General features: G+C 50.0%; 1 protein-coding gene across 1 annotated transcript in view; it reads right to left on the reverse strand.

The window, feature by feature from the left end:
- The window catches only part of AXDND1 (axonemal dynein light chain domain containing 1), a 69035-nt gene extending 43542 nt beyond the window's left edge, over positions 1-25493 (reverse strand). Inside the window, exons 1-7 of the mRNA XM_065410094.1 lie at positions 25364-25493; positions 24450-24631; positions 8305-8405; positions 2615-2723; positions 1637-1719; positions 498-554; positions 266-374 (exon numbers count right to left, since the gene is read on the reverse strand). Coding sequence (XP_065266166.1) covers positions 266-374; positions 498-554; positions 1637-1719; positions 2615-2723; positions 8305-8405; positions 24450-24631; positions 25364-25493 — 771 coding nt within the window. The remainder of the gene's footprint in view (positions 1-265; positions 375-497; positions 555-1636; positions 1720-2614; positions 2724-8304; positions 8406-24449; positions 24632-25363) is intronic.
- Positions 25494-25953: the final 460 nt, after the last annotated feature.

The raw sequence follows: 25953 nt of genomic DNA on the forward strand, positions 1-25953 counted from the left end.
TGTCCCCTGTTGGCAACATTTGCACCAGGAAAGTCCAACACCTAATGCCCTGGAGCCAACCTGTCAGTCTTCATAAATCAGACCAAATCCCAAGAGGGTACTCTCAACAAGGAACAGTCTCCATTAGTAGTACCAGGATGAGAAGGAAGACCCACAGTAGCGTATAGCACTAGAATCAGACAACTGGGAGACCCCTTAAATATTGCAGGGGATAAACTCTAGAGTACAGGAGATGTTATTTCTCAGGATTTTGACAAGACATTACCTGTGAAGGTCCTGTTATCCCAATTTGCTCATCATCTACTCCAGCCTTCTCCAGCATGGTGTCCATCACCTTCATCAGCTGGATGACCTCTAATCTCCCAGATGGTTTCCTAAAATTCCAGGGTAGAAAGGAAGTGACATTAGTTTATATAAAATGTTACAAGGTATTACATAGAAATTAAATCCATACTGTCACTTTTTCTAATAGCAACGTGGTGCAGGGCAGTACTCACATGGATGGGAATAGCCGCAATCTATTTTCACTATCTTCAAGTAGAGTTGTGTATTTACTGTAAAACAAACATAAATTTTAAAACCTGCCTCAGACAATATTCTGGCTTAGCTGTAGAATTCAGGACTGCCTCAAAGGTGCTGTATAGAATGTAAGCTCTTTGAGGAAGGGACTGCCCTTTTGTTCTGTGTTTGTACAGCACATAGCACAATGGACTTCTGGTGCATGTCTGGGGTGCTACCATAATACAAATAAATAAAAAAGTATAACACAATACTAATATTATTATTAATATTACTTATATTAACAACATTATATATCCTGCCACTCAGAAGTCTGGGATTTAATTCCTAATCTCAGTCTTTTATTCCCTGATGGAGAAAGAAGGAAGAGAATATGAGACTCCAACAAATTTAAGGCATGGTGTTGAGGGTTTAAAAGGGCTCTCTATAGACTTCTTTGGTCAAGGTTTGGTGAACTCAATTCAAGCCTCACAGCTAGGAAGACTAAAAGGTGGAAAACCTGAGGGGGTAGCTTCAGGATTTCAACTGCGGCACTGAAGATCCACTATGTGGGATGAGAGAACCTGTCTAGCTTTATTGCAGAATGCAGTTCTAAAAGGTAGATAGAGTGTAAAAAGACAGACACACTCCAATTAAACTCATACAAAAGCCAACAAAGACTTTAAGGAGTCTCTCAGCATTGCCCTCAAATGACTGGACAAGATGACATCTTGAGGACCCTTCCAACCCTATATGTCTGTAATTCCGTGGTCTCATCAGATTTCTACTGCCACATTCAGACCCAACCAGAAATACATTTGACAGCCCAGTTCTTGAGAGGTAGTCAGAGGAATGAAAAAAAAAGAGAGGTTTGGCCCTCTTTAGCCATCACACAGCAATGGATGTAAGAGCATTGCTCAGACAGGGATAGGTGTTGCCTGACATCTCTTCTGCAGCTGTTTTTCTAGATATGCTCTTAACACAACTGCTAAACCAGACTTTATATACTCTTCACCCCTTGATTAGGTTGCATATATTTGGCCAGTGTTCTTGGCCTTGTTACCTTGCCCCACTCTATAGTGCAAGGCAGGCCATTAAACCTTGAGGAGAATTCTCTGTAAACCATACAAGCACTCACTCATCGTAATACTCCAAGCCCAGGACTCCTTTGTTCTTCACTATGTGAAATTCTTCAGGGACCAGGCTATCTGCTACACTTGTCTGCGAAGGACAGAACGGAGACATCAGAACATAAAACGCATTGGTAAAAGCTGCACACTAACCCCCACTATCCCCCAGAAGGGATATTTGTTGTGGTTGCTTAGAGAGCAAGCCTTATGCAGAAGCTTTTTGTACTGCTTTCCCATTTCTCCATGTATGTATTTAGAACCTGGATGATTGGTTCACTTCACAAATCTAAAATAAATGTAAATTAATGACATAAAATAAACGTGTGTCTGAATTCCGACTGTGAGATGGGAGGTTTTCTGCTGCTGAAGAAATTGTATAGCCACAAAAAAAAAGCAGTGAGTTATTAGATCAAAGGGTAACAGATTAAAAGACTGTGCTGGGTGGGAAACCAGGCCTAAATCCAACACAGATCAACATCAGCCAAACTCTCACAGAGTTAGAGCAATGCAGAGTGTAAATGAAAATCCGCCCCTAAATCTACACCTAATTTCAAATTTAAAATCTTTATAGCCACACCAAAATGGAAGAGTTCAAAATGGAAGCACAGCATTCTGTTCAGTTATGCCTGCAAGAACAGCTGTGGCCCCCCCTTACAGTTAGTGTGGCTATATTATTGCTTAAAATAATTATGGCTGGAAAAAGCTAGACCTGATAGAGTTGAAACTGAAATCCCACGAAACCAGAGCTCTTGCACCATTCTCTGCAAGCACTCCAGCTGAGACAGGCTGAAAGGGAGTAACTGAATTACACTTTCCACCATTCCCACAGTGACTATTATTATGAATATCTTGCTCTTAAGCATACATTAATACTGGGAAAGGTAAAGAAGAATCAGCAGGGTTTCAGACTGGTGAAGAAACCTTTTGATCTCTATGTTCAAGGGCTCAAATGAAATGAGAAAGATTTATCAAACTTTAGCACTCACAGCACTAGTCATGGATGAACCATAATGATGTGGTTCAGCTAAAGGGCTTGCTGGAGACATCTTTCTTCCATCTTCTTTTCCAGCTATGTCATATAGAAACGAGACATCCCTGAGGAAATAGAGGAAAGTGCTTATTCATTGAGCTCATCACCAGGCACTCCACTTCTCTCCTAATGCTAATCACAGTCTAAGGGTATGTCTACACTACGAGAGTAGTTCGATTTTAGTTAAATCGAATATGTGGAATCGATATTACAAAGTCGAACGTGTGTGTCCACACTAAGGACAGTAATTCGACTTTGTGAGACTTTGTGAGTCCACACTAACGGGGCAAGCGTCGACATTGGAAGCGGTGCACTGTGGGCAGCTATCCCACAGTTCCCGCAGTCCCCGCTGCCCATTGGAATTCTGGGTCGAGCCCCAAATGCCTTCTGGGTAAAAAAATGTGTCGAGGGTGCTTTTGGGTACCTGTCGTCATCCGTCCGTCACTCCCGCCCTCCCTCCCTCCCTGAAAGCGCCGGCGGGAAATCAGTTCGCGCACTTTTCTGATCACTGACAGCGCGGACGCCACAGCAGTGCGAGCATGGATCCCGCTGCGACCATCGCTGCAGTTGTGGCCGTTCTCAACGCCTCGCAGCTTCTCATCCACCTTTACCAGAGGCAGCTGCAGAGAAATCAGGAGAGGAGGCTACGGCACCACCGTGAGGGCCTGAAGTCGGAGAGTAGCTCAGAGCTCTCAGAAACCACGAGACCCTGCGCCCAGGACATCACGGTGGCAATGGGTCTTGTGGATATTGTGGAACGGCGATTCTGGGCCCTGGAAACAAGCACGGACTGGTGGGACCGCATAGTGCTGCAGGTCTGGGATGAATCCTAGTGGCTGCGAAACTTTCGCATGCGGAAGGGGACTTTCCTCGAACTTTGTGAGTTGCTGTCCCCTGCCCTGAAGCGCAAGGACACCCGGATGCGAGCAGCCCTGACTGTCCAGAAGCGAGTGGCCATAGCCCTCTGGAAGCTTGCAACGCCAGACAGCTACCGGTCAGTCGCGAACCACTTTGGTGTGGGCAAGTCTACCGTGGGGGTTGTTGTCATGAAAGTAGCCAAGGCAATCGTCAAGGTACTGCTATCAAAGGTAGTGACCCTGGGAAACGTGGAGCTCATCATAGATGGCTTTGCCGAGATGGGATTCCCAAACTGCGGTGGGGCTATAGATGGGACTCACATCCCTATCCTGGGACCGGACCACCAGGCCAGCCAGTACATTAACAGAAAGGGCTACTTTTCAATGGTGCTGCAAGCACTGGTGGACCACAGGGGACGTTTTACAAACATCAACGTCGGATGGCCGGGCAAGGTTCATGACGCTCGCGTGTTCAGGAACTCTGGTCTGTTTAGACGGCTGCAGGAAGGTCTTTACTTCCCGGAGCACAAAATAAGTCTTGGGGATGTGGAGATGCCTACAGTGATCCTCGGGGACCCTGCATACCAGCTAATGCCCTGGCTCATGAAGCCCTATACTGGCGCCCTGGACTCAGAAAAAGAACTGTTCAACTACCGTTTGAGCAAGTGCAGAATGGTGGTGGAGTGTGCCTTTGGCCGTCTCAAGGGGAGATGGAGAAGCTTACTCACTCGCTGTGATCTCAGCGAAACCAATATCCCCATTGTGATAGCTGCTTGCTTTGTGCTCCACAATCTGTGTGAGAGCAAGGGGGAGACCTTTATGGTGGGGTGGGAGGTTGAGGCAAATAGCCTGGCTGCTGATTACGCACAGCCAGACAGCCGGGCGATTAGAAGATCCCAGCGGGACGCGCTGTGCATCAGGGAGGCTTTGAAAGCTAGGTTCCTGACTGAGCAGGGTCTCCAGTGACTGTTTAGTTTGTGGACACAGATGCTGAACCTGCCCCCGTTTCTTTACCCAGTTACTGTTGACTATCCTTCCAAGTTACATACCCTCTTCACCACCTTCCCAACAAATAAAATCTGTTCCGTTTTGTTAATGAACAACGTTCTCTTTCTTACTGTTTTCGCGGGAATGTTTTAAACCGGGGACGCAGACTGTGGCGGGGGGCGGGTTTAGTGTTCTGATGCAAATGATGCTTCTAAACTCCGGGAATGACAGGCTCCGCAGTGCTGGATTGGTTGTTTCAACGCAGCCTGCCAGCAGTCCTGGGCGGGACTGCGTGTATGTGTCGGCCAAGTGACTTTCTGGCAGGGGGCGGAGGGTTACAGACCCCCTGCTGCGTGGCTCTGTGATCCAGGATAAGGACCGCGGCATAAGATCTCTAACTGCCCTCCCCCGCCACAAAGTCACAGATCAACCCCCCCGCCCCCCAGAACATGAAAACCACCTCCCAGACTGACCAGGGTAACTGGTGACTGCACTGTGTATGTGTCCTGATGCTGGACCTGCCCCCGCCTCTGTAGCCTGCTAAAGGTGACTGTCCTGTCCAATTACCAAACCCCTTCCCCCCCTTCAGACAGAATCTCCTCTAAAAGAAAATCTTGGAAACAGTACTTAACAGAAACAAATATTTTATTATGAACCGCACATGAAAAGGGGGGGGAGGAAACTTGGACGGGGGCTTGTGTGAGATGGGTAGGAAAGGACTTTTCAAACTTTGTGGAACGAGAGCCTTCTAGTGCTACAGCAGTCTGCAGGGGTTGACTGAAAGTTTTAACGGCCCTTGCCGCCCCTCCTTCTTTGGACTTTGGGTGAGGGGGGTGTGGGACTTTGTGGCGGGGGAGGGCGGTTAGAGATAGACTGCAGCGGGGCTCTGTCCTCCTGCCTCCGGGCTTGCAGAACATCCACAAGGCGCCGGAGCGTCTCCGTTTGCTCCCTCATTAGTTCAAGCAGGGTTTGAGTAGCCTGCTGGTCTTCCTGATGCCACCTCTCCTCCCGTTCCATGACTGCTCTGTGCATTTGTGACAAGTTCTCCCTCCACTGTGTCGTCTGGGCTGCCTGCTCTCGTGAGCAGTCCATAAGTTCATAAAACATGTCTTCACGCGTCCTCCTCTTCCTTCTCCTAATCTGCGCTAGCCTCTGGGAGTGTGATGCCAGGATGGGTTGGGAGACAGTCGCAGATGTGTCTGTGGGAATAGGAGAAAGGGAGTGAATTCCTGAGACAGATAAATGAAGTTGCTAACAAAGAACATAGTCTTTCTCTGTGAACAACACCATGCACTGGACCTTTCACATGCGCACTCAGGACAAGGTCGAATTTTCGGCCCTCGCCTTCAGTGCCTGGGGTCTTGCAGTTGCGATCAGAGAAGCATTGCAGGACACCTCTACTTCTGTTGCAGGAAAGCATGGTAAGCCGTAGACTTGTGGCAGCTTAAAAATGTAATAGTAGCACTGGGCTCCTTTCGCACTGAATGCAAGGCCACTCTCTGCTGGCAGCAATCAGGGAAGCATGAGCTCTGCCCCTGTCCCACCACCTCACGGCTGTCCCCGGGAAAGCTCCCTGTATGCTGCCCCTCTGCCGCCTCCACCGCGTGGCTGCAAAGCAGTCCCAATACTAACATTCCCCTCCCTAATTCAAAGCAGGGCATCATGTGCGACATCATGCTGATGAGGATCTCGGAGAGCGACAGGGGACGGATGCTTCGGGAGAGCATGCAGAAACCAGGGCCGTATGCCGCCATGCTCTGCCGTGCTATGATCCCGGACTACTTGATAGAGTCATGGCGTGGGAACGTGTCGTACCACGGTGGACCTAACAAGATCGCCCTGCCAAGGAACCTGATGCGCAGGCTTGAGCAGTACCTCCAGGAGAGCTATGCTGAGCTCTCCCATGAGGACTTTGTGTCAATTCCCGGACATATAGACCGTATTTTGGTGTAACTGTACTGGAAGGGACTACAGAGTGGAGCGTCCTGTGGTTGCCTAATCATGAAAATCCGGACATTATTTGATTTTTTTTACATAGTTGGGACTAAATAGTTGCCTAAGGCAAAGAAATCATGAACACCCAATTGCTGATAGTATTAATATTCCTGTTGTGTTATAAATAAAAGTTTCTATGTTTAAATGAGTGAATGAAAACCCCATTGTTAACAATATAAATATTCCAGTTATGTTAAAAATAAATGTTTAGATGTTTAAAGCACTCACTGCTTGATCCTTCCCCTGATTCGGTGTCCGGGGTAACGGATGGGGACGGTTGGTAGGGGATCTCGGTAAGGGTGATGAAGAACTCCTGGCTGTCGGGGAAATCAGCGGTGCAAGCGCTGTCGACTGCCTCGTCCTCCTCATCTCCTTCCTCATCTTCCCCGTCCGCTAACATTTCCGACGAGGAACCGGCCGTGGACAATATCCCATCCTCAGAGTCCACGGTCAGTGGTGGGGTAGTGGTGGCGGCCGCACCTAGGATGGAATGCAGTGCCTCGTAGAAACGGGATGTGTGGGGCTGGGATCCGGAGCGTCCGTTTGCCTCTTTGGTTTTTTGGTAGCCTTGTCTCAGCTCCTTGATTTTCACGCGGCACTGCGTTGCATCCCGGCTGTATCCTCTCTCTGCCATGGCTTTAGAGATCTTCTCGTAGATCTTTGCATTCCTTCTTTTGGAGCGCAGCTCTGAAAGCACGGACTCATCGCCCCACACAGCGATGAGATCCAAGACTTCCCGATCAGTCCATGCTGGGGCCCTCTTTCTATTAGATTGCACGGCCATCTCTGCTGGAGAGCTCTGCATCGTTGCCAGTGCTGCTGAGCTCGCCACGCTGTCCAAACAGGAAATGAGATTCAAACTGCCCAGACAGGAAAAGGAATTCAAATTTTCCCGGGGCTTTTCCTGTGTGGCTGGTCAGAGCATCCGAGCTCGAAGTGCTGTCCAGAGCGTCAACAGAGTGGTGCACTGTGGGATAGCTCCCGGAGCTATTACCGTCGATTTCCATCCACACCTAGCCTAATTCGATATTGCCATTTCGAATTTAGCGCTACTCCTCTCGTTTTGGAGGAGTACAGAAGTCGAATTTAAGAGAGCTCTATGTCGAACTAAATAGCTTCGTGGTGTGGACGGGTGCAGGGTTAATTCGATGTAACGGCGCTAAATTCGACATAAACTCCTAGTGTAGACCAGGCCTAAGGGAGGATTATTCTGTGCATCCTGATGAAGGATATACCTGGAATCTTATCACACTTGGCCAATGAAGGGTGAGACTGATATTTTTAGTCATCTTAATCATTTCATTGAAGTTGAATCTGCCAGGAACTACTGTCTGCAGTAACACTGGTCAGGGGGTTGCTTTTCAGACTTGTTGCCACTGATGTGCCAAAATATGTGTGTGTCTAATTTCTGGTAAGGACAGCATATGATTGGAACATTACCACTTCCCTGGCATCACTAATGCAAGGTTAAATTACAAGGAGCTGCCATAAGGCTATAGGAGAGCTGCATCCTCTTCCAAATCTATTACAAATAGGCAGGGTTTCCTCACAGCAATCCTGGCTTATATAAATGTGTGAGACTTGACTCCTGTGGAAAAGAGTAATTCCAAAAAGAATTACTGACCTCAAAGGAAAACACCTTGCCCTGAAATATCTCTCCAGATTGTTGGGCAGCACTTCCACTTGTTTATTTCCCAGCCAACACTTGAGTGTTTGTTATCACAGCCATTAGACATGAAGAGTAGGGATGTTCCCAGCCCTCATCTTTCTCCACTTTCACCATCTCCCTTACCCCCTGTTCACTTACCTTCCAGCTCCCGTCAGACAGATGGGATGGTCTATGAGGTATTTGAACTTGTTCCTGCGAATGGGATGTTGCCAGAGCCCATCTGGGACACGCATGCTCCCCTGAACAGCAAGCACAAATATCACTTCTCAGTGAAAACCCTAAGGTCAAAGGTCATTCCAGGGGTTACCTAAAGAACTGAGTCGCCTATGCTCAGATGGCTGAAGAGAACAATAGCATTGACATTCAGAGAGAGAGAAAGAGAAACTGGGAGATATTACTAGGAATATTTACATAATAGAAGGCAAACAGCAAAATGGTCACTAACAATTTTCCACATATCACACATAGGGCCCTCCATTTTTGCTTTTTACTGAATTTCTCTGAAAAATTCAGTATTCAGGCACAGGGTGCCTGCACAGAAGAGAGTAACCTCTGGTTGGTGACTGCGATAGTTGCACAGTGGGACAGCCAGACAGGCAGGAAGTCTGGTCCCAGCAGCTGAGACCACCTGAGCACTGCAGCAACAGGCCCACAGGGAGTGAAAGGCTGCAACCTGGCCCCCCAGTTGGACAGAGCCCCCTGCTGGCCCCAGCTGTTGAGTGCAGCCACATCTGCTTCCCCTGCGCAGTGGGGGAGCAAGATGGACGGGAGCCGGGTGACAGTCCCTGTCCATTTCTCCTGCTAACCCACTGGCCCTCTTCTCTATTTTCTGGGGGGGGGTTTGTGTTCTCTCATTCCCCATTATTAATCCCAATAATTACCCAGAAAACTGTGAAGTTAATTTTTGCCACTGATTTTCACCCATTTTTAAAATACGTGTACTAAACACCACTAACTTTCCTAGGAATTTTAAACAAAATAAAAACCAGAAACAAAGGGCTCTAATATAGCATACAGAGGGTCTGTTTGACAGGTTTCCATGAGTCCACATTAGGGCTTGGTTTATATAGTTCTGTGGTTCCGAACATTTTGGAGTTGTGTCCCCTTCTTCCCATTTATGACAGACTCTTGCCTGGGACCCCATCTTGTCTTTTCACCCTGTTCATTGCTGCCACATATCACTTGGCATCCATTTGCTCTCTCTTTCCCATCTTCTTCCTTCTTCCCTCTCTCTTCCCTCCCTCTCTATACTGATGACTTTCACATCTCCCTATCCATCTCAGTGTTTCTCCAATATCTCTCCCTGAACATCCAGCTGCCATCTCAACATGTCTCAAACTGGACCTCTGTGACACTCAGTACCACAAAGTAGCATGCTGGAACCCCCATATTCACCATTATCATGTGATTATGATATGTTTTGTACAATGCATGCCTTCTGAGGTATCATTTTAAAAGTCTTGATCTGTTGAACCATAATATCCTGTTGAATTGTATGTACTATAATTGAATGTGAAGTTATGAAGTATTGCTATATCTGTTCCTGAGATATGTTGTGAGGTTGGGAAACATCCACAGCTGACCTTTCAGTAGTGTGACAAAGTCAGGCCGGCCAGCTGCAAGAGGGTGTTCCTATTGGGTTCCGGGGAAGTGGATGCCCACCCACAGCTAAAGGACCCTCCCCCAGCCTATGGGGAGAATCCAGAGAGTCCAGAAACTCAAGTAATTACAGGGGACAATGAAAAAAATAACAAGGATGGGTGTGACGGTCAAAGGGTCAAAATAGGGAACCTGAAGGGGACAGCAAGCAGAGAACCCTGGACAGCACCCACTGTTCCTCAAAGGTGTCAAGGGAGCCAGGCGGACGTGGCCCAGAGGAACTCTGCCCAGATGCGTGAATGGAAGGAGGATCGGAATTAGGCCCCACAGTCACAGAGAACCCCCTCAGCCAACATCCTCTCCCTGGTGTTATAGACAGCCACCTTGGCCATCGCTAGGAGGAAGTTGACGAGGAGGTCCCGTGACTTTTTGGGGACATGGATGAGGTCTGCATATATAAAGAGGTGGGGGGAGAACCATGTCAAATACACACCCGTGCTCACGGCTACATGAAGGCAGTACTGGGTTTACCATGGCGCCGGGCCCACACTCAGAAGGGGCCCCATTATCCGGACTTGCTGCTCCAGCCTCCAGCCCGATCCCCTGGCCAGCTGAGCCGGCCAGGAAAGCTGCCCCACCCCTGCTCCGCCCCGCCTCTTCCCACCCCTGTTTCGCCCCAGCCCTGCCCCCACTCCACCTCTTCCCCTGAGCTACATCCCGCCAGTGAGTGCTGGGGGGCAGTTCCCCCCTACCCCCCAGTCCCAAGGCTGAGAGCCAGGGGAGCAGAGCGGAGCGGGCTGGGGCCAGGTCACTCCACTTCCCGCTGCCCCATGAGTGCAGGGTCGGGCCTGCCCTGCAATCACCTGGCCTGGGGCCGGCCGACTCCCCCTATGGGGGGGGGCTGCGTAGGGCACCACAATGTCTACTGACGGCCCTGCTGGGCCCCTCCAGGCATGTGGGTCCTGAAGGAGTCTGGCTGGGGCAGGCCAGGCTCCCACTCTGTCCTGGCTGGTTGTGCCGCTTCTGAGGGCCAGAGGGATCTCTGACTGGCACCAGCAGTGCTGCAGGCTCAGCCCATGCATGGACATAGTCATAAGAACATAAGAAAATAAGAAAGGCCGTACCGGGTAAGACCAAAGGTCCATCTAGCCCAGTATCCTGTCTACCGACAGTGTCCAATACCAGGTGCCCCAGAGGGAGTGAACCTAACAGGCAATGATCAAGTGATCTCTCTCCTGCCATCCATCTCCACCCTCTGACAGACAGAGGCTAGGGACACCATTCCTTACCCGTCCTGGCTAATAGCCATTAATGGACTTAACCACCATGAATTTATCCAGTTCTCTTTTAAACTCTGTTATAGTCCTAGCCTTCACAACCTCCTCAGGTAAGGAGTTTCACAAGTTGACTGTGCGCTGCGTGAAGAACTTCCTTTTATTTGTTTTAAACCTGCTGCCTATTAATTTCATTTGATGACCCCTAGTTCTTGTATTATGGGAATAAGTAAATAACTTTTCCTTATCCACTTTCTCCACTTCACTCATGATTTTATATACCTCTGTCATATCCCCCCTTAGTCTCCTCATTTCCAAGCTGAAGAGTCCTAGCCTCTTTAATCTCTCCTCATATGGGACCCATTCCAAACCCTTAATCATTTTAGTTGCCCTTTTCTGAACCTTTTCTAGTGCCAGTATATCTTTTTTGAGATGAGGAGACAACATCTGTACGCAGTATTTGAGATGAGGGCGTACCATCGATTTATATAAGGGCAATAATATATTCTCAGTCTTATTCTCTATCCCCTTTTTAATGATTCCTAACATCCTGTTTGCTTTTTTGACCACCTCTGCACACTGCGTGGACATTTTCAGAGAACTATCCACGATGACTCCAAGATCTTTTTCCTGACTTGTTGTAGCTAAATTAGCCCCCATCATATTGTATGTATAGTTGGGGTTATTTTTTCCAATGTGCATTACTTTACATTTATCCACATTAAATTTCATTTGCCATTTTGTTGCCCAATCACTTAGTTTTGTGAGATCTTTTTGAAGTTCTTCACAGTCTGCTTTGGTCTTAACTATCTTGAGCAGTTTAGTATCATCTGCAAACTTTGCCACCTCACTGTTTACCCCTTTCTATAGATCATTTATGAATTAAAGTTGAATAGGATTGGTCCTAGGACTGACCCTTGGGGAACACCACTAGTTACCCCTCTCCATTCTGAGAATTTACCATTAATTCCTACCTTTTGTTCCCTTTTAACCAGTTCTCAATCCATGAAAGGACCTTCCCTTTTATCCCATGGCAACTTAATTTACATAAGAGCCTTTGGTGAGGGAGCTTGTCAAAGGCTTTCTGGAAATCTAAGTACACTATGTCCATTGGATCCCCCTTGTCCACATGTTTGTTGACCCCTTCAAAGAATTCTAATAGATTAGTAAGACACGATTTCCCTTTACAGAAACCATGTTGACTATTGCTCAACAGTTTATGTTTTTCTATGTGTCGGACAATTTTATTTTTAACTATTGTTTCGACTAATTTGCCTGGTACAGACGTTAGACTTACCGGTCTGTAATTGCCGGGATCACCTCTAGAGCCCTTTTTAAATATTGGCGTTACATTAGCTAACTTCCAGTCATTGGGTACAGAAGCTGATTTAAAGGACAGGTTACAAACCTTAGTTAACAGTTCCGCAACTTCACATTTGAGTTCTTTCAGAACTCTTGGGTGAATGCCATCTGGTCCCGGTGACTTGTTAATGTTAAGTTTATCAATTAATTCCAAAACCTCCTCTCGTGACACTTCAATCCGTGACAGTTCCTCAGATTTGTCACCTACAAAAGCCAGCTCAGGTTTGGGAATCTCCCTAACATCCTCAGCCGTGAAGACTGAAGCAAAGAATCCATTTAGTTTCTCCGCAATGACTTTATCGTCTTTAAGCGCTCCTTTTGTATCTCGATCATCAAGGGGCCCCACTGGTTGTTTAGCAGGCTTCCTGCTTCTGATGTACTTAAAAAACATTTTGTTATTACCTTTGGAGTTTTTGGCTAGCCATTCTTCAAACTCCTCTTTGGCTTTTCTTATTACATTCTTGCACTTAATTTGGCAGTGTTCATGCTCCTTTCTATTTGCCTCACTAGGATTTGACTTCCACTTTTTAAAGGAAGTCTTTTTTTCTCTCACTGCTTCTTTTACATAGTTGTTAAGCCACGGTGGCTCTTTTTTAGTTCTTTTACTGTGTTTCTTAATTTGGGGTATACATTGAAGTTGGGCCTCTATTATGGTGTCTTTAAAAAGCGCCCAGGCAGCTTGCAGGGATTTCACTTTAGTCACTGTACCTTTTAACTTCTGTTTAACTAACCCCCTCATTTTTGCATAGTTCCCCCTTTTGAAATTAAATGCCACAGTGTTGGGCTGTTGAGATGTTCTTCCCACCACAGGGATGTTGAATGCTATTGTATTATGGTCACTATTTCCAAGCGGTCCTGCTGTAGTTACCTCTTGGACCAGCTCCTGCGCTCCACTCAGGACTAAATCTAGAGTTGCCGCTCCCCTTGTGGGTTCCCGTACCAGTCATTTAAAGTATTGAGAAATTTTATCTCTGCATTTCGTCCTGAAGTGAAATGTTCCCAGTCAATATGGGGATAATTGAAATCCCCCACTATTATTGAGTTCTTAATTTTGATAGCCTCTCTAATTTCCCTTAACATTTCATCATCACTATCACCGTCCTGGTCAGGTGGTCGATAATAGATCCCTAATGTTATATTCTTATTAGAGCATGAAATTTCTATCCATAGAGATTCTATGGAACATACGGATTTGCTTAAGATTTTTACTTCATTTGATTGTACATTTTCTTTCACATATAGTGCCACTCCCCCCCCCCCGCACGACCTGTTCTGTCCTTCCGATATATTTTGTACCCCGGAATGATTGTGTCCCATTGATTGCTCTCAGTCCACCAGGTTTCTGTGATGCCTATTATATCAATATCCTCCTTTATCACACGGCACTCTAGTTCACCCATCTTATTATTTAGACTTCTAGCATTTGTGTACAAGCACTTTAAAAACGTGTCACTGTTTATTTGTCTGCCCTTTTCTGATGTGTCAGATTTTTTTTTATGTGAATGTTTATCATCTGATCTGGCCCCTAGGTTATCCTCTTCCATCCTCTGCTCCTGACTATAACCTGGAGATTCTCTATCATTAGACTCTCCTCTAAGAGAAGTCTCTGTCCGATCCACATGCTCCTCTGCAGCAGTCGGCTTTCCCCCATCTCCTAGTTTAAAAAACTGCTCTGCCACCTTTTTAATGTTTAGTGCCAGCAGTTTGGTTCCACTTTGGTTTAGGTGGAGCCCATCCTTCCTGTATAGGCTCCCCCCATTCCAGAAGTTTCCCCAGTTCCTAATGAATGTAAACCCCTCCTCTCTACACCATCGTCTCATCCACGCATTGAGACTCTGAAGCTCTGCCTGCCTACCTGGCCCTGCGCGTGGAACTGGGAGCATTTCTGAGAATGCCACCATAGAGGTCCTGGATTTCAGTCTCTTCCCTAGCAGCCTAAATTTGGCCTCCAGGACATCTCTCCTACCCTTCCCTATGTCATTGGTACCTACATGTACAACGACCACCGGCTCCTCCCCAGCACTACACATAAGTCTGTCTAGATGCCTCGAGAGATCCACAACCTTCGCACCAGGCAGGCAAGTCACCATACGGTTCTCCCGGTCATCACAAACCCAGCTATCTACGTTTCTAATGATCGAATCTCCCAATACTAATACCTGCCTTTTCCTAGCAACTGGAGTTTCCTCCCCCGGAGAGGTAACCTCAGTGCGAGAGGCAACCCCAGCACCATCTGGAAGGAGGGTCCCAACTATGGGAAGGTTTCCCTCTGCTCCCGTTGACTGCTCTGCTTCCCTGGGCCTTTCATCCTCCTCAACAGCGCAGGGGCTGTCTGACCGGAGGTGGGACAATTCTACAGTGTCCTGGAAAGCCTCATCAACATACCTCTCTGCCTCCCTTAGCTCCTCCAGATCCGCCACCCTTGCCTCCAAAGTCCGTACGTGGTCTCTGAGGGCCAGGAGCTCCTTGCACCGAATGCACACATACGCCATACGCCCACAGGGCAGGTAATCATACATGCTACACTCAGTGCAATAAACTGGATAGCCCTCACTCTACAGCTGGGCTTCTGCCTGCATTGTCTCCTAGTTAATGAAGGGGTTGTTTAAAGCAAGAAGTTTTTAATGTAGTTTGGTTTATAGGTTTTAAGGGGTATAAAGGGTATAAGATAGAACCGGCAAGGGACCCGTGCTCCCTTCCTGCTCCCCTTCTAAACTCCCTTGCGAAACTCCCTGTTAGCAGCCCCTGTTCGCAAAAAGTCACTTCCAGCAGGCCGGTGAGTGTGGCTGGGAGGCAGGAAGGGCGTGGGGGAGTGGGTCTCTGGATGGTCTGGGGGCGGGGGGGGGGGCACTGGGCAGTGCGGGTTCTGCATGGGGTACTCCTGGGGGAATGAAAACAGATCCCCTGCAGATTTCTTTGCTTCCCTTTCAAAAGTGACCGAGAAGCAAAGGGAGGGGGGTGGCAGCTGAGAACACCCATGGGCTTAGTTTGGGGGGCACTGCCCCCAAACAGAGGCAAGGCATGGGGGTACATGGAGTCACATGCCACTGCCTCCCCCCCTTTCTGCAAGCGCAGAGCTGCCCAGCTGAAAAAAGAGGGTGCTGCTCAGAAGATGCCACTTTCTGGGTCCTAGTGCCGGTTGAGCTCCCCTGCTGTGTGCTGGGAGCCATCCTGTTTTCTGTACAACAATGAGTGCCCATGGTGGGGAAAGGCAGGCTGGGGCTAAGGGGAATGAGGCAGGGAGGAAGGAAGGGGGTGGGGTGGGGAGGAGATGGACCAGTGGGGAAGGGGCATGGGATGGGGAAGAGAAGGGGATGGGGGAAGCAGGGGCAGGGGGAAAGCTGGAGCTCAGCATGTGGCATCCCCTTGGCAGAAGCTGGGGCTTCCCTGTTAAGCAGGCCCATCGAACCCTCACCCTCACAAGCCCCATCTCCCCTGCATCTGTACCACCCCACTGAGCCCCTCCAACACCCTCCCCACTGAGCCCCAACCACCTACACCTGGATCCCCTGTAGAGTCCCATTGCCTCTGCACCTGGAATCCCCCAATGAGCTTCTGTGCATCCAGATTTTCCATTGAGCCGCCCGCACCCAGACTGCCCCACAGAGAACTCTCTTACCCCCACTTGGATCCCTCCACACTAAGTCCCTCTGCACTTGGATCCTGCTACCGGGTTGGGACTGCTCACCCACACCTGGTGCACCTGGCACAGGGGGGAAGGGCCCCAGGGTGTTTCTGGGGCAGGCCTGGCCCTTGCACTGTGTCAGGGTCAGGTGCAACCTCACTGCCAAGTCCCTGTCCCGCGGTGGGGTGCAGGGAGGCTGCAGGGTAATCTCCCACCTCCACGCAACCAGTGGCCTGTGCCCCACTGCCATGTTGGAGCCTCCACATTTATTTATTGACAAATAAAATGTGCAGAATTTTAAAATATTGTGCGCAGAATTTTTAATTTTTTGGTGCAGAATCCCCCCAGGAACATGGGGTGCTGTGCAGCTGTGATGGTGGGACTGTGAGGAAGGTGGTGGGCAGTGGGGAGGTCTATGGGCGGGGGGTGCTGGGCGAGCAGTGTGGTGTGCAGGGTGCTGTGCAGTTGTGGTGGGAGGCCAGCTGGGGAGGTCTTTGGGAGGGGTGGGGGCTGGGCATAGAGATCTGTGGTGGAGGTCTCTGGGTGAGGGGGTGCTGGGCAAAAGGGTGGGGTACTGGGCAGGGAGTGTGGTGTGGTGCGGGCCCAACCTCAAGGGGAAAGGGCATGCTGGCAGCACAGGGCTGGGCAGGCCAGTATGCGTCTGGCAGCTGCAGGTTTGTAAACAGTGCCCTCCTGCTGGGCTGCGCGGAGCGGGGCTGCTCCCGCCGCACTGTGCCTCATTGCCCCCAGCCCGCCCTTCACTCTGGAGACTGACCATCCCGCCCCCCTGCACCTTGCCCCATGGGGGCCCACAAATATGTTTGGTGCTGGGCCCACAAAAAGTTAATTCAGCCCTGCATGAAGGAGCCATCAGCTGATATTCCCGGATGGCTGCGGGACTAGGATGGAATATAGGCTGACCCACTGGGATTCCTCACCCTCGACAGATGACATTAAGTCCCGCCATTTGGTATCGGGACACGAGGGTGAGGAAATGGAGAGTATAGAGCATGAGCGTGTGCAGATGTGCCCTTGGCGCGGTTCAAAAGCGAACCGGATGCAGGTCATGCGGCCGGCTCGAGGTTTAAGGGTGGGGCGGCCAAGTAGGCTCACGGAACAGGGGCCCAATAAAAAGATCCAGAGGGCCCGGGATGGGCGGGGAGCATCCTCCCTGAGGACCTGCTTAAGGTAAGCTTGAGAGACGGGCGACAATCCTGCCCTCACCTCCTGAAGTAAGTGCCGGGGGATATGAAGGGTGGAGAGCCCCACACGCTGAGTGAGCATCAGGGGATCCACCCAGTCTCCTCGGTCGTAGTCCAGGAGGTCTCCGATCCTGGTTACTCCTGCCAGGACCAACCTCTGGCGCACCAAGGGGGACTCCGCCACCTGCACACTGAGTTGGGGATTGTGTAGCTGGGGCTCCACGAGGAGATCTACCCCCTCAGCGGCCGCCACGGACCTGGTTGCCGAGACCAGCTTCCAGGTCCGGAGGAGGTCCTGGTAGAAGAACGGCAGTCCAGAGAGACGTTGCAGAAGATATCTCGAATGGAGATAAAAGAGCTGCCAGTCATATCGGAGCCCTCGGAAGTGGCGCAGGAAGGCGTGCGCCAGAGTGCTCCGCTCCGGACTACGTGCACCATAAAGAAGTCTCTGCAGGGCCTGAAGGCAGAAGACATGGACCTGAGTGCAAAGGTAGATCAGGCCTTTCCTCCCTCCTCCAGGGGAAGACTCAAGACCCCTGCAGAGACCCAGTGCAGTCCTGGCCAAAAGAACTCCAGAACTATCTTCTGGAGGTGGGCCAGGAAACCCGGGGCCAGGATCAGGGTATTGAGCCAGTGCTGGAGCATGGATAGGACAAGCTGGTTAAGCACCACTGCTCTCCCTCGCAGGGAGAGGCACTGGAGAAGTCCTGTCCATCTCCGCAGCCGCTCACCCACCCTGCCCTCCAAATCCTGCCATTTCTCCAGCAGAGAAGGATGTGTGGCGGAAAGATAAATGCTGAGATAGAGCAGTGGACCCGCGCTCCACCGAATGGTTTGAAGCGCGGGTGGGAGGGAGCTCATCTGCCACCCGTCCCTGACCATCAGGCCAGAGCTCTTGACCCAGTTGACCCAGGTGAAGGAGGCCACTGAGTAGATCACCTGGCAGGCCTCCACCCGCACCAGGGCGCCTGGGTCCTGGACCACGAGGAGCACGTCATCGGTGTATGCCAACGGGACCGGCCACAACTGCGGCTCTTGGAGCACCAACTCTGTCAACCTCCGGTGGAGGAGACAGAGGAAGGGCTCGATCACCAGAGAATACAGCTGGGCCAACAGCAGACACCCCTGATGTACCCCTCGCCCAAAGCTGACCAGTTCGGTCAGGGTCCAGTTGAGCCTGACCAAACACTCCACAGAGGCGTACAGCACCTGGAGAAAACCCACAAATTGGGATCCGCAGCCAAACGCTCACAGAGTGCCCAGGAGATACATGGGGTCCATCCTGTCGAATGCTTTCTCCTGGTCCAGGGACAGGAGGGCGAATGACAGACCATTCCTACACCTGAGCTCCAAGAGGTCTCGGACCAAATACAGGTTTTCAAAGATGGAGCAGGCCGGGATGGTGTAGGTCTGGTCGGGATGGACTACGCCCCCCAGCATGGACTCCAGCCACAGCGAGATGGCTTTCACTAAGACTTTGCAGTCTGTGCTGAGGAGCAAGACGGGATGCCAATTCCGAAGGTCGCAGGGGTCCCCCTTCTTTGGTAGCAAGGCGAGCACGGCTCGCCTGCACGACAGGGGGAGGACCCCGCTCTCCAAGGACTCGGCCCAGACGGTGATGAGGTCCGGGACAAGGACATCCCAGAACACACGGTAGAACTCCACGGTCAGCCCATCCATGCCTGGAGATTTATTAGTGTAATTGAACTGCCACCCAGATCAAGGCCTGCTGGCTGGGGGTTGTCCTCCCCCAGGGTGACCGGGGTCAGACCCAGGGCCTCGATCTCCTCGAAGATGGAGCAGAAGTCCCCACCTGCTACCCTTGGATCCTCCCCGCCAGCAACCGAGGCAACACTCGCCTCGGTACTGACGGGGGGCGCAGATTACAAGGGGGCGGGGAGGGCTCCATCCGAGGCCACCACAAGGAGGGATTCCAGAAGGGGGGCGGTACTGCTTCTCGATGCTGCCATGACTTCCCCAGCCGGCTTTAGGTGTTGGACACTATCAGGGAGTGTGACGGAAGGCTTGGCATCAGAGGCCACCCTCCTGGTCTTACGGGGAGCCTCCTCCTCCTCCGCATCAAGGGGAAAGTGCTGAACTCGTGCCTTTCGCTTGCCCCGCTTTCCCTGGACGAGAACCTAGCCCTCTAAGGTGTTGGTGGAGGGCTGCCCAACAGGGGCAGGGCCAAGGGGCAATGGTATAGAGGGTCAGGAAGGCAATGGGGGGGGCACGGGGAAGAGAAAGCTTCCCCTGGGGCAAGCCCTCTCCCATGCCCAGTAGTAGCCCTGCTGCCCTCTCCTCCACAGGCCCTGCTGAACCGCACACGACAGAAGCGGGGCCCGCCCACTCATCTGGGCACACCCAGGGGGGCTACCCCGAGGGCCGAGTGGACGCAATGGCAGGCTGGGGAGGAGGAGGGGCGACCATGGGGGCCAGACAACCAGTGATGACAGGGCCGGCGCCCTCCCGGCACTCAGGGGTCCCAGGCATCCCTCAGGACATGCCCCATCGCCCGGCAGAGGTAACACTGGGCCCGCCCCGAAGAGCAGTACACTTGGTAACGGGCCCCTTGGTGGGGCACCAAAAAGGACCCCTCAAGCGCTTCCCAATCATGCACCGCTGCCGGCAGTTGAATCTGCACCTGCCGGCGGAACGAGAGGACGTGACGGAGGGTGGGGTCGTTACAGCCTAGCGGGAGAGGGCTAATCACCGACAGGGGCTTTCCCAGGGTGGAAAGGAAAGGCAAAAGGGCAGCATTGGGAAGGAAGAGTGGGATGGACGTGAAAACCATCCATATGCTCAGGCCCTCCAAGGGCTCGAGGCGGACGTACATGCCCCCCAATGCCAGGCCCCTCTCCACTGCCTCCTGGGTAGTGGCCTTCGATGCCAGGAAGAAGACTACCTTCCCGTACATCTTAGAGGCTGCCACCATGGCCTTGGGCCCACCACCCTCACTAACGCCCACATGTAGGTCTCTACGTGGGGCGAGGCGGGCACCAGGAGGCAGCGGACGCTGTGCTTTCTGGTTAGGGTGGGAAAGGGGCCCTGGCCGCCAGGGATGGAAACAGAGGCAGTGGCCAGGTTAGATGACGAGGTAGCAAGTGGAGCGGCCGCGGCCACCTGGACGTACGCTCTGGGGGTCAAGAGCGGGATGCTCCCAGAGCTGGTGGAGAGGATGGCAAGGGAAGGGGCAGGTTGGCCGCAGCCGATGGTGGGGCCGCGGCAGAGGGGACAGCCCTTACCACAGTGGGGTTGGCCTTCTGGGCACAGCTTTTACCCTTTTTTTCCCTGGCCCTTTCTACCAGCTGGGGGGGGGCTCCCCCAGAATTGGAGGAGACAGAAGACCTGGCAGCAATGGGGTCCGTACCTGTGCCCGCCGCTGCCGGTGCCCCAGCAGGGGCGATGACAGGCGGTCTGGCAGTGGCGGTCGAGAGGGTTGCCGCAGGGACAGATGGGGGGGCAGGCGGAGGAGGGGCAGCAGGGTCAATCCAGGGGGCCCCACCCACTGTTCCCTCCACCATACTCGGTGGGGATGGGGATGAGCACTGAAGGGGGGAGGGGAGAGGCCAAACCACACCTCCCCACTAGGCTGCAGGCAGGAGAGAAGGGTACCAAAAAAGTGGGGGTATGGGGGCGCCAATCAAGGCAGGAGAGGGGGAGCACAATCACTGCCATGAGATGGGAATACTGGCTCCTTCGGCTGCACTGGAAAGGGGAAGGACTACAATATCAGAGGGTGGTGCATTGTACAATGGGACTCAACATAAAGGGGGAAGGGGCATAAGCATGTGGGGAGGGGACAAGGGTGCACAGAATGAAGGGGCTGGACAAGGGGGGCAGCGGAAGGCAAGGGGAAAAGGGAATGGGCTAGAGGCAGACTGGGGGCAGGGCCAGAAAACCACAGGGATTAACTGCAGGGGCTAGGGCTGGGCTTACAAACCAACAGACTCCTAGGGACTGGGGTGGGGCAGGCAAACAAACAGAAAAACTGCTGAGGGGGCAAATGCAGGCAGAAAGGGAAAAGGGCAAACTGCTGTAGAGAGGCTGCTGGGCAAAGCAGAGGGTGGGAAGGTCCACCAGCCAAAGCAGCAGAGGAAGGGAGGGCCAGTCCAAGGGCAGGGATCAGGCAGCCAGGCAAGCAGGACAGACTCCACAGCTGGCAAAAGAAACAGAGATGGGGAAGCAGGCCAGCAGGGCCCCACAAGGAGTGGCAGCAGCAACCAGGGTGACCACTAGCTTGCGAGGCAGCAAGGGGGGGCTGGCCTAGACCAAGACTGAGGGTACTGTGGGCCCAGCAGCAGTAGCTCCACACCCACAGGACAGTGGTGCCCTATTGAAATTCCAGGGAAGTGGGTGGGTGTAAGCTCTAGAATGTTAAAGATCCTCTTCCCTATCAGCTGAGAAGGGGTTACCACAGGTCAATTAGGATCAGCTGAGAAGGGGTTACCACAGGTCAATTAGGATCAGCTGAGAAGGGGTTACCACGGGTCAATTAGGAACACCTGAATCCAATTAAGGGCTTCCTGAGACCTTTTAAAGCCCCTCCCATGTCCCATTTCCTCTTTCCCACAGGGGAAAGTAAGGCAGCAGGGAAATAAGCATCTCTAGAAGGAGAGGCTGTGCTTCTTCCCATAGGGGAAACAGACAAGCCTGAGCACCTAGTAGGGGAAGGACTAACTCCCCAGGGTAAACCACAGGATGATACCCCACACCAATGAGGAGGCAGGGGAAGGTATCTCCCTTGTATTGATGTCTGGTGAAATAGTACCTTCTGTTTGTTGTAGATCTAAGGGGTGATCCTACCAAGAAAATATGGCCAAAGGAGGAAGACTAAGACTGCCCCAGTACGGCAGACAGGGGTTGATTTACCACAGGTCCGTCTTGCTAAAGGGAGAAGTGCTGAGGCTGGTGAGACAAAGGTACCTCACCACAGTAGGGATAGAGGAGCAACTATAATTGGCCAGACAGGTGTTGATGGCCCATCAAGAATAATCCACTATCCCAGAAACTCCACACAGAGGACACCTAGGCAATAAGGGCAGCCTAACCCACATCACAGCAATTATCTTTCTAGTAGTTGGAAGAAAGTATAAAAGAGGGGCAGCGACCTCATCACTTGGCCTCTTTTCTCTCCCATCTCAACACCTGGAAGATAATCTGAAAGACACAGACTTTGAATTGGGGAGATTGGTCCCAGGCTGGGAATGGAATCCAGCCTGTGTATTGAGAACTGAGCTGCCTGTAACATTTATTAGGGTGAGAGACTGCTTAATTCAAATTTTGCTTAGTCTGTAGAATTTAGACTGTGAATTTTTTATTTCTATGTAACCAAATTTGATCTCTATGCCTGCTACTTATAATCCCTTAAAATCTATCTTTCTGTAGTTAATAAATCTGTTTTATATTTTATCTAAAACTGTGTGGTTTTGGTTGAAGTACTTGAGAAATTTCAGCTCAGATTAAAAGGGCTGTTGCACGTCCACTATCCTTTTGTCGGACTGGCGAATTAATTAATGAGCTTGCATTATCCAAGGGAGTCTTGAGCAATGTAACAGTATATTTCTGGAATGCAAGGCTGGAATCTGGGGTGATTGGCTGGTGCCTCTCTCTGTATGATTCATGAATAGCTCAGGGAACATTCATGCAATTTCGCTGGGTGTGGGGCTCCATAGGCTGAAGGCTGAGTGATCACAGCACCTGGAGAAGTTCTGCTGTTTGTCACTGAGGCCTGGTCTACACTAACCCCCAAATTCGAACTAAGGTACGCAACTTCAGCTACGTGAATAACGTAGCTGAAGTCGACATACCTTAGTTCGAACTTACCGCGGTTCAGACGCAGTCCACACGCAGCAGGCAGGCTCCCCGTCGACTCCGCGGTACTCCTCTCGCCGAGCTGGAGTACCGCAGTCGACGGCGAGCGCTTCCGGGATCAATTTATGGCGTCCAGACCAGACGCGATAAATCGAACCCAGAACTTCGATTCCCAGCCGCCAAACTAGCGGCTGGGTGTAGACCTGGCCTAACAAAGTATTGGGAGAGACAGTGCAGGCTCAAGAGTTAAGGGAACACAGTGATCCCACAGTTTCAGGTTATACCCCAGGGATCCTGTCACAACTTCCCAAGTCTCTCCTCCCCTTTTTATGTCACTGTTAACATCTCACACATCCTCCTTATTCTCAAAGCTTGCAATACTATGGTCCTCTTCTAGTTCTCTCTCACATAACTAAAACTTGCCTTTCTGTCAGCTATAGAACCTCCAGAATTTGCCCCTTCTTCAGGAGCTCCCTTGCCAAGATTTCAGTCCACGCGCTAGTTTCCTCCTGCCTTAAAAACTATAATATCCTACTCTCTCACCTCCCAGTCTCGCCATTTATAGTTCATTCAGAAGGTTTGGCCAACAGAGTATTGTAGTGTACCCTTTCATGTCTTTAGTCTGTGAGGCAGGAATGATGGTTTTGTCTGGCACAGTAACCAACTGTGAAGCTTTATGCATGTTATGGTGCTATACAAATTATAAATAATAAAATCATAATAGTAATAAAGTTTCCAAGAAGTAGAAAAGATCAAAACAGCAGTATAATCACTTTCCATATAGCTCTGTCACCAGAAAAAGCCAGGACTAATATAGACAAAATAGTTATCTAATATTTTAGTGGCATAAAAGTGTGCTAGGCACTTTATGGTAACTAAATGACACATTCAATTTCAAATAGCTTAAAATCCATATAAAGTTGGTGTAATTAGAACACAGGTGTAATATATGGAGGGGAGGGATAGCTCAGTGGTTTGAGCATTGGCCTGCTAAACCCAGGGTTGTGAGTTCAATCCTTGAGGGGGCACTTAGGGATCTGGGGCAAAATCAGTACTTACTCCTGCTAGTAAAGGCAGGGGGCTGGACTCAATGACCTTTCAGATCCAGCTCTATGAGATAGGTATATCTCCATTTTTTTATTTTATAAGTTTAACAAGTTTATGGATCCATTGAAACAAGTCATTTCTAGCCAAGAGAAACACAGAAGACACACTGTTCTAATAAAACCAAGCACTACACTAAATTCACTTAAACTTTAGCTGCTGGAATAAAAACATGCTGCACTAAAGAATTCCTTCAACTTTTTGATAGCACAGCTGGATACTGTGCTAGTATAGATCTAAATGGGACCATTCTGGGCAGGTCTTATCCTGAAGAGGAAAAGGCACTACCTAGGATAATGTACGTACCTTGAAGTATTTTGCACTTTTGTTTTTCTTGGGGGGTCTTAAGTATTCAGGGCTATAGGCACTACTGGCCGCAGAAGTCAGAGCTAGGAGGATCTCTTTTGGGATGAAATCGCACTGTAGGGAAGTGGGAAGAGGCCCTGAACAGTCCAGCATACTTGATTTGTTTCTTAGCTGAGGGAGCTCTGGAAAACAGCAGGAAAAAAACCCCCAGTAGATGCTGATACACTTTGCTGGGGAGGGAAACATTGTTTTCAAAACAATATGGTGAGCTGGCCCCATTCTCATGTATTTTTGAATAGATCTTTATTAAAGGATCACCTTATCCCATCATTATGAATTAGCCACCACAGAAGTAGCTCTCCAACATGAGCCCATTGTAAACCTCTGCAGGCAGTGCTACTGCTACTTGTTTGGTATGTAGCAATAGGTTTTCTGTGAGAATTTCAGAATCAGCACAAAAGGCGTCAAACTGCTGCTATCTGCAGAGTTATTTTACATATGGTAGTACAGTACGCACACATTTAAGCACACACACAGATGAGTATCCTAAATTCACCATTCCTTTGGTGGTGCTGAGGTGTTGGATTATATTAGGGCCCTGCAAATCAGTGGATATTTGCTTTATACCTGTGGATCATTTTTGCGGATTGCGGATTGGATGCTGATACAAATTTTGTATCCGCTCAGTGTTCTAATTATTCAAACCATAGATGAAAATGTAAGAGCCATGTGACCCACCTCAATACAGTGAATATATAAAAACAAGAAGGTACTCCCAAACTGCATTCTCCTGTTTATCAACCTCTTACTATGGATTGCTAGGAGGTCAATTTTCTGCAAAAGTCATGGTCACTATTAAACAACGCCCTACATGCCATTAATACAGTATCATCCGGTCCCCAGCTGAGATTTACCTGCACTGCTACTGCTGACAGGTACCAGAGATAAACTACCTTTCATTTTTCTGCCCTCTGGTATGGATGCAGATGGTGGCCCAGGAACAGGCATTTGATTGAGAGACATGGTGAGTGCTTTACTATTCATTTATTCAAGGAATTTTCAATGATGAAATAACCTGCAAGCAAAATTAAATCAAAATTGTTGCTGGGCTTCATCATTTTTATAGAAATAAAACTTTGGTGTATGGTACAAGGAGTGCCAGAGTCAGGAACCAGACATGGTGCTTTGCATCCAAAATTGTGTGTGTTTAAAAAGCTTGGTTTTAATATTTAACATGAAGCAGGCACTAACCATTTCACATACACTTGTGAGTACACTGAATTGAGCTCTAGTATCTACTTTGGTTTGGCACTGGAAATAAATGATGAAAAAGTGAATTGCAATCTACCGTAGAACCTTGATTTGTAAAATTATTAGAACCAGTGACAAACTGCTCCTACATCATCACCAGTGCTTTATCCTCCCATTCATATATGTGCTTTTCCATTTGTTTCCAATTTGTGTTGAGAGTAAAATAGTTGCCTTTATTACCTGCATGACACCA

This window comes from Emys orbicularis, chromosome 8, assembly GCF_028017835.1.
Source record: "Emys orbicularis isolate rEmyOrb1 chromosome 8, rEmyOrb1.hap1, whole genome shotgun sequence".
NCBI lineage: Eukaryota > Metazoa > Chordata > Testudines > Emydidae > Emys > Emys orbicularis.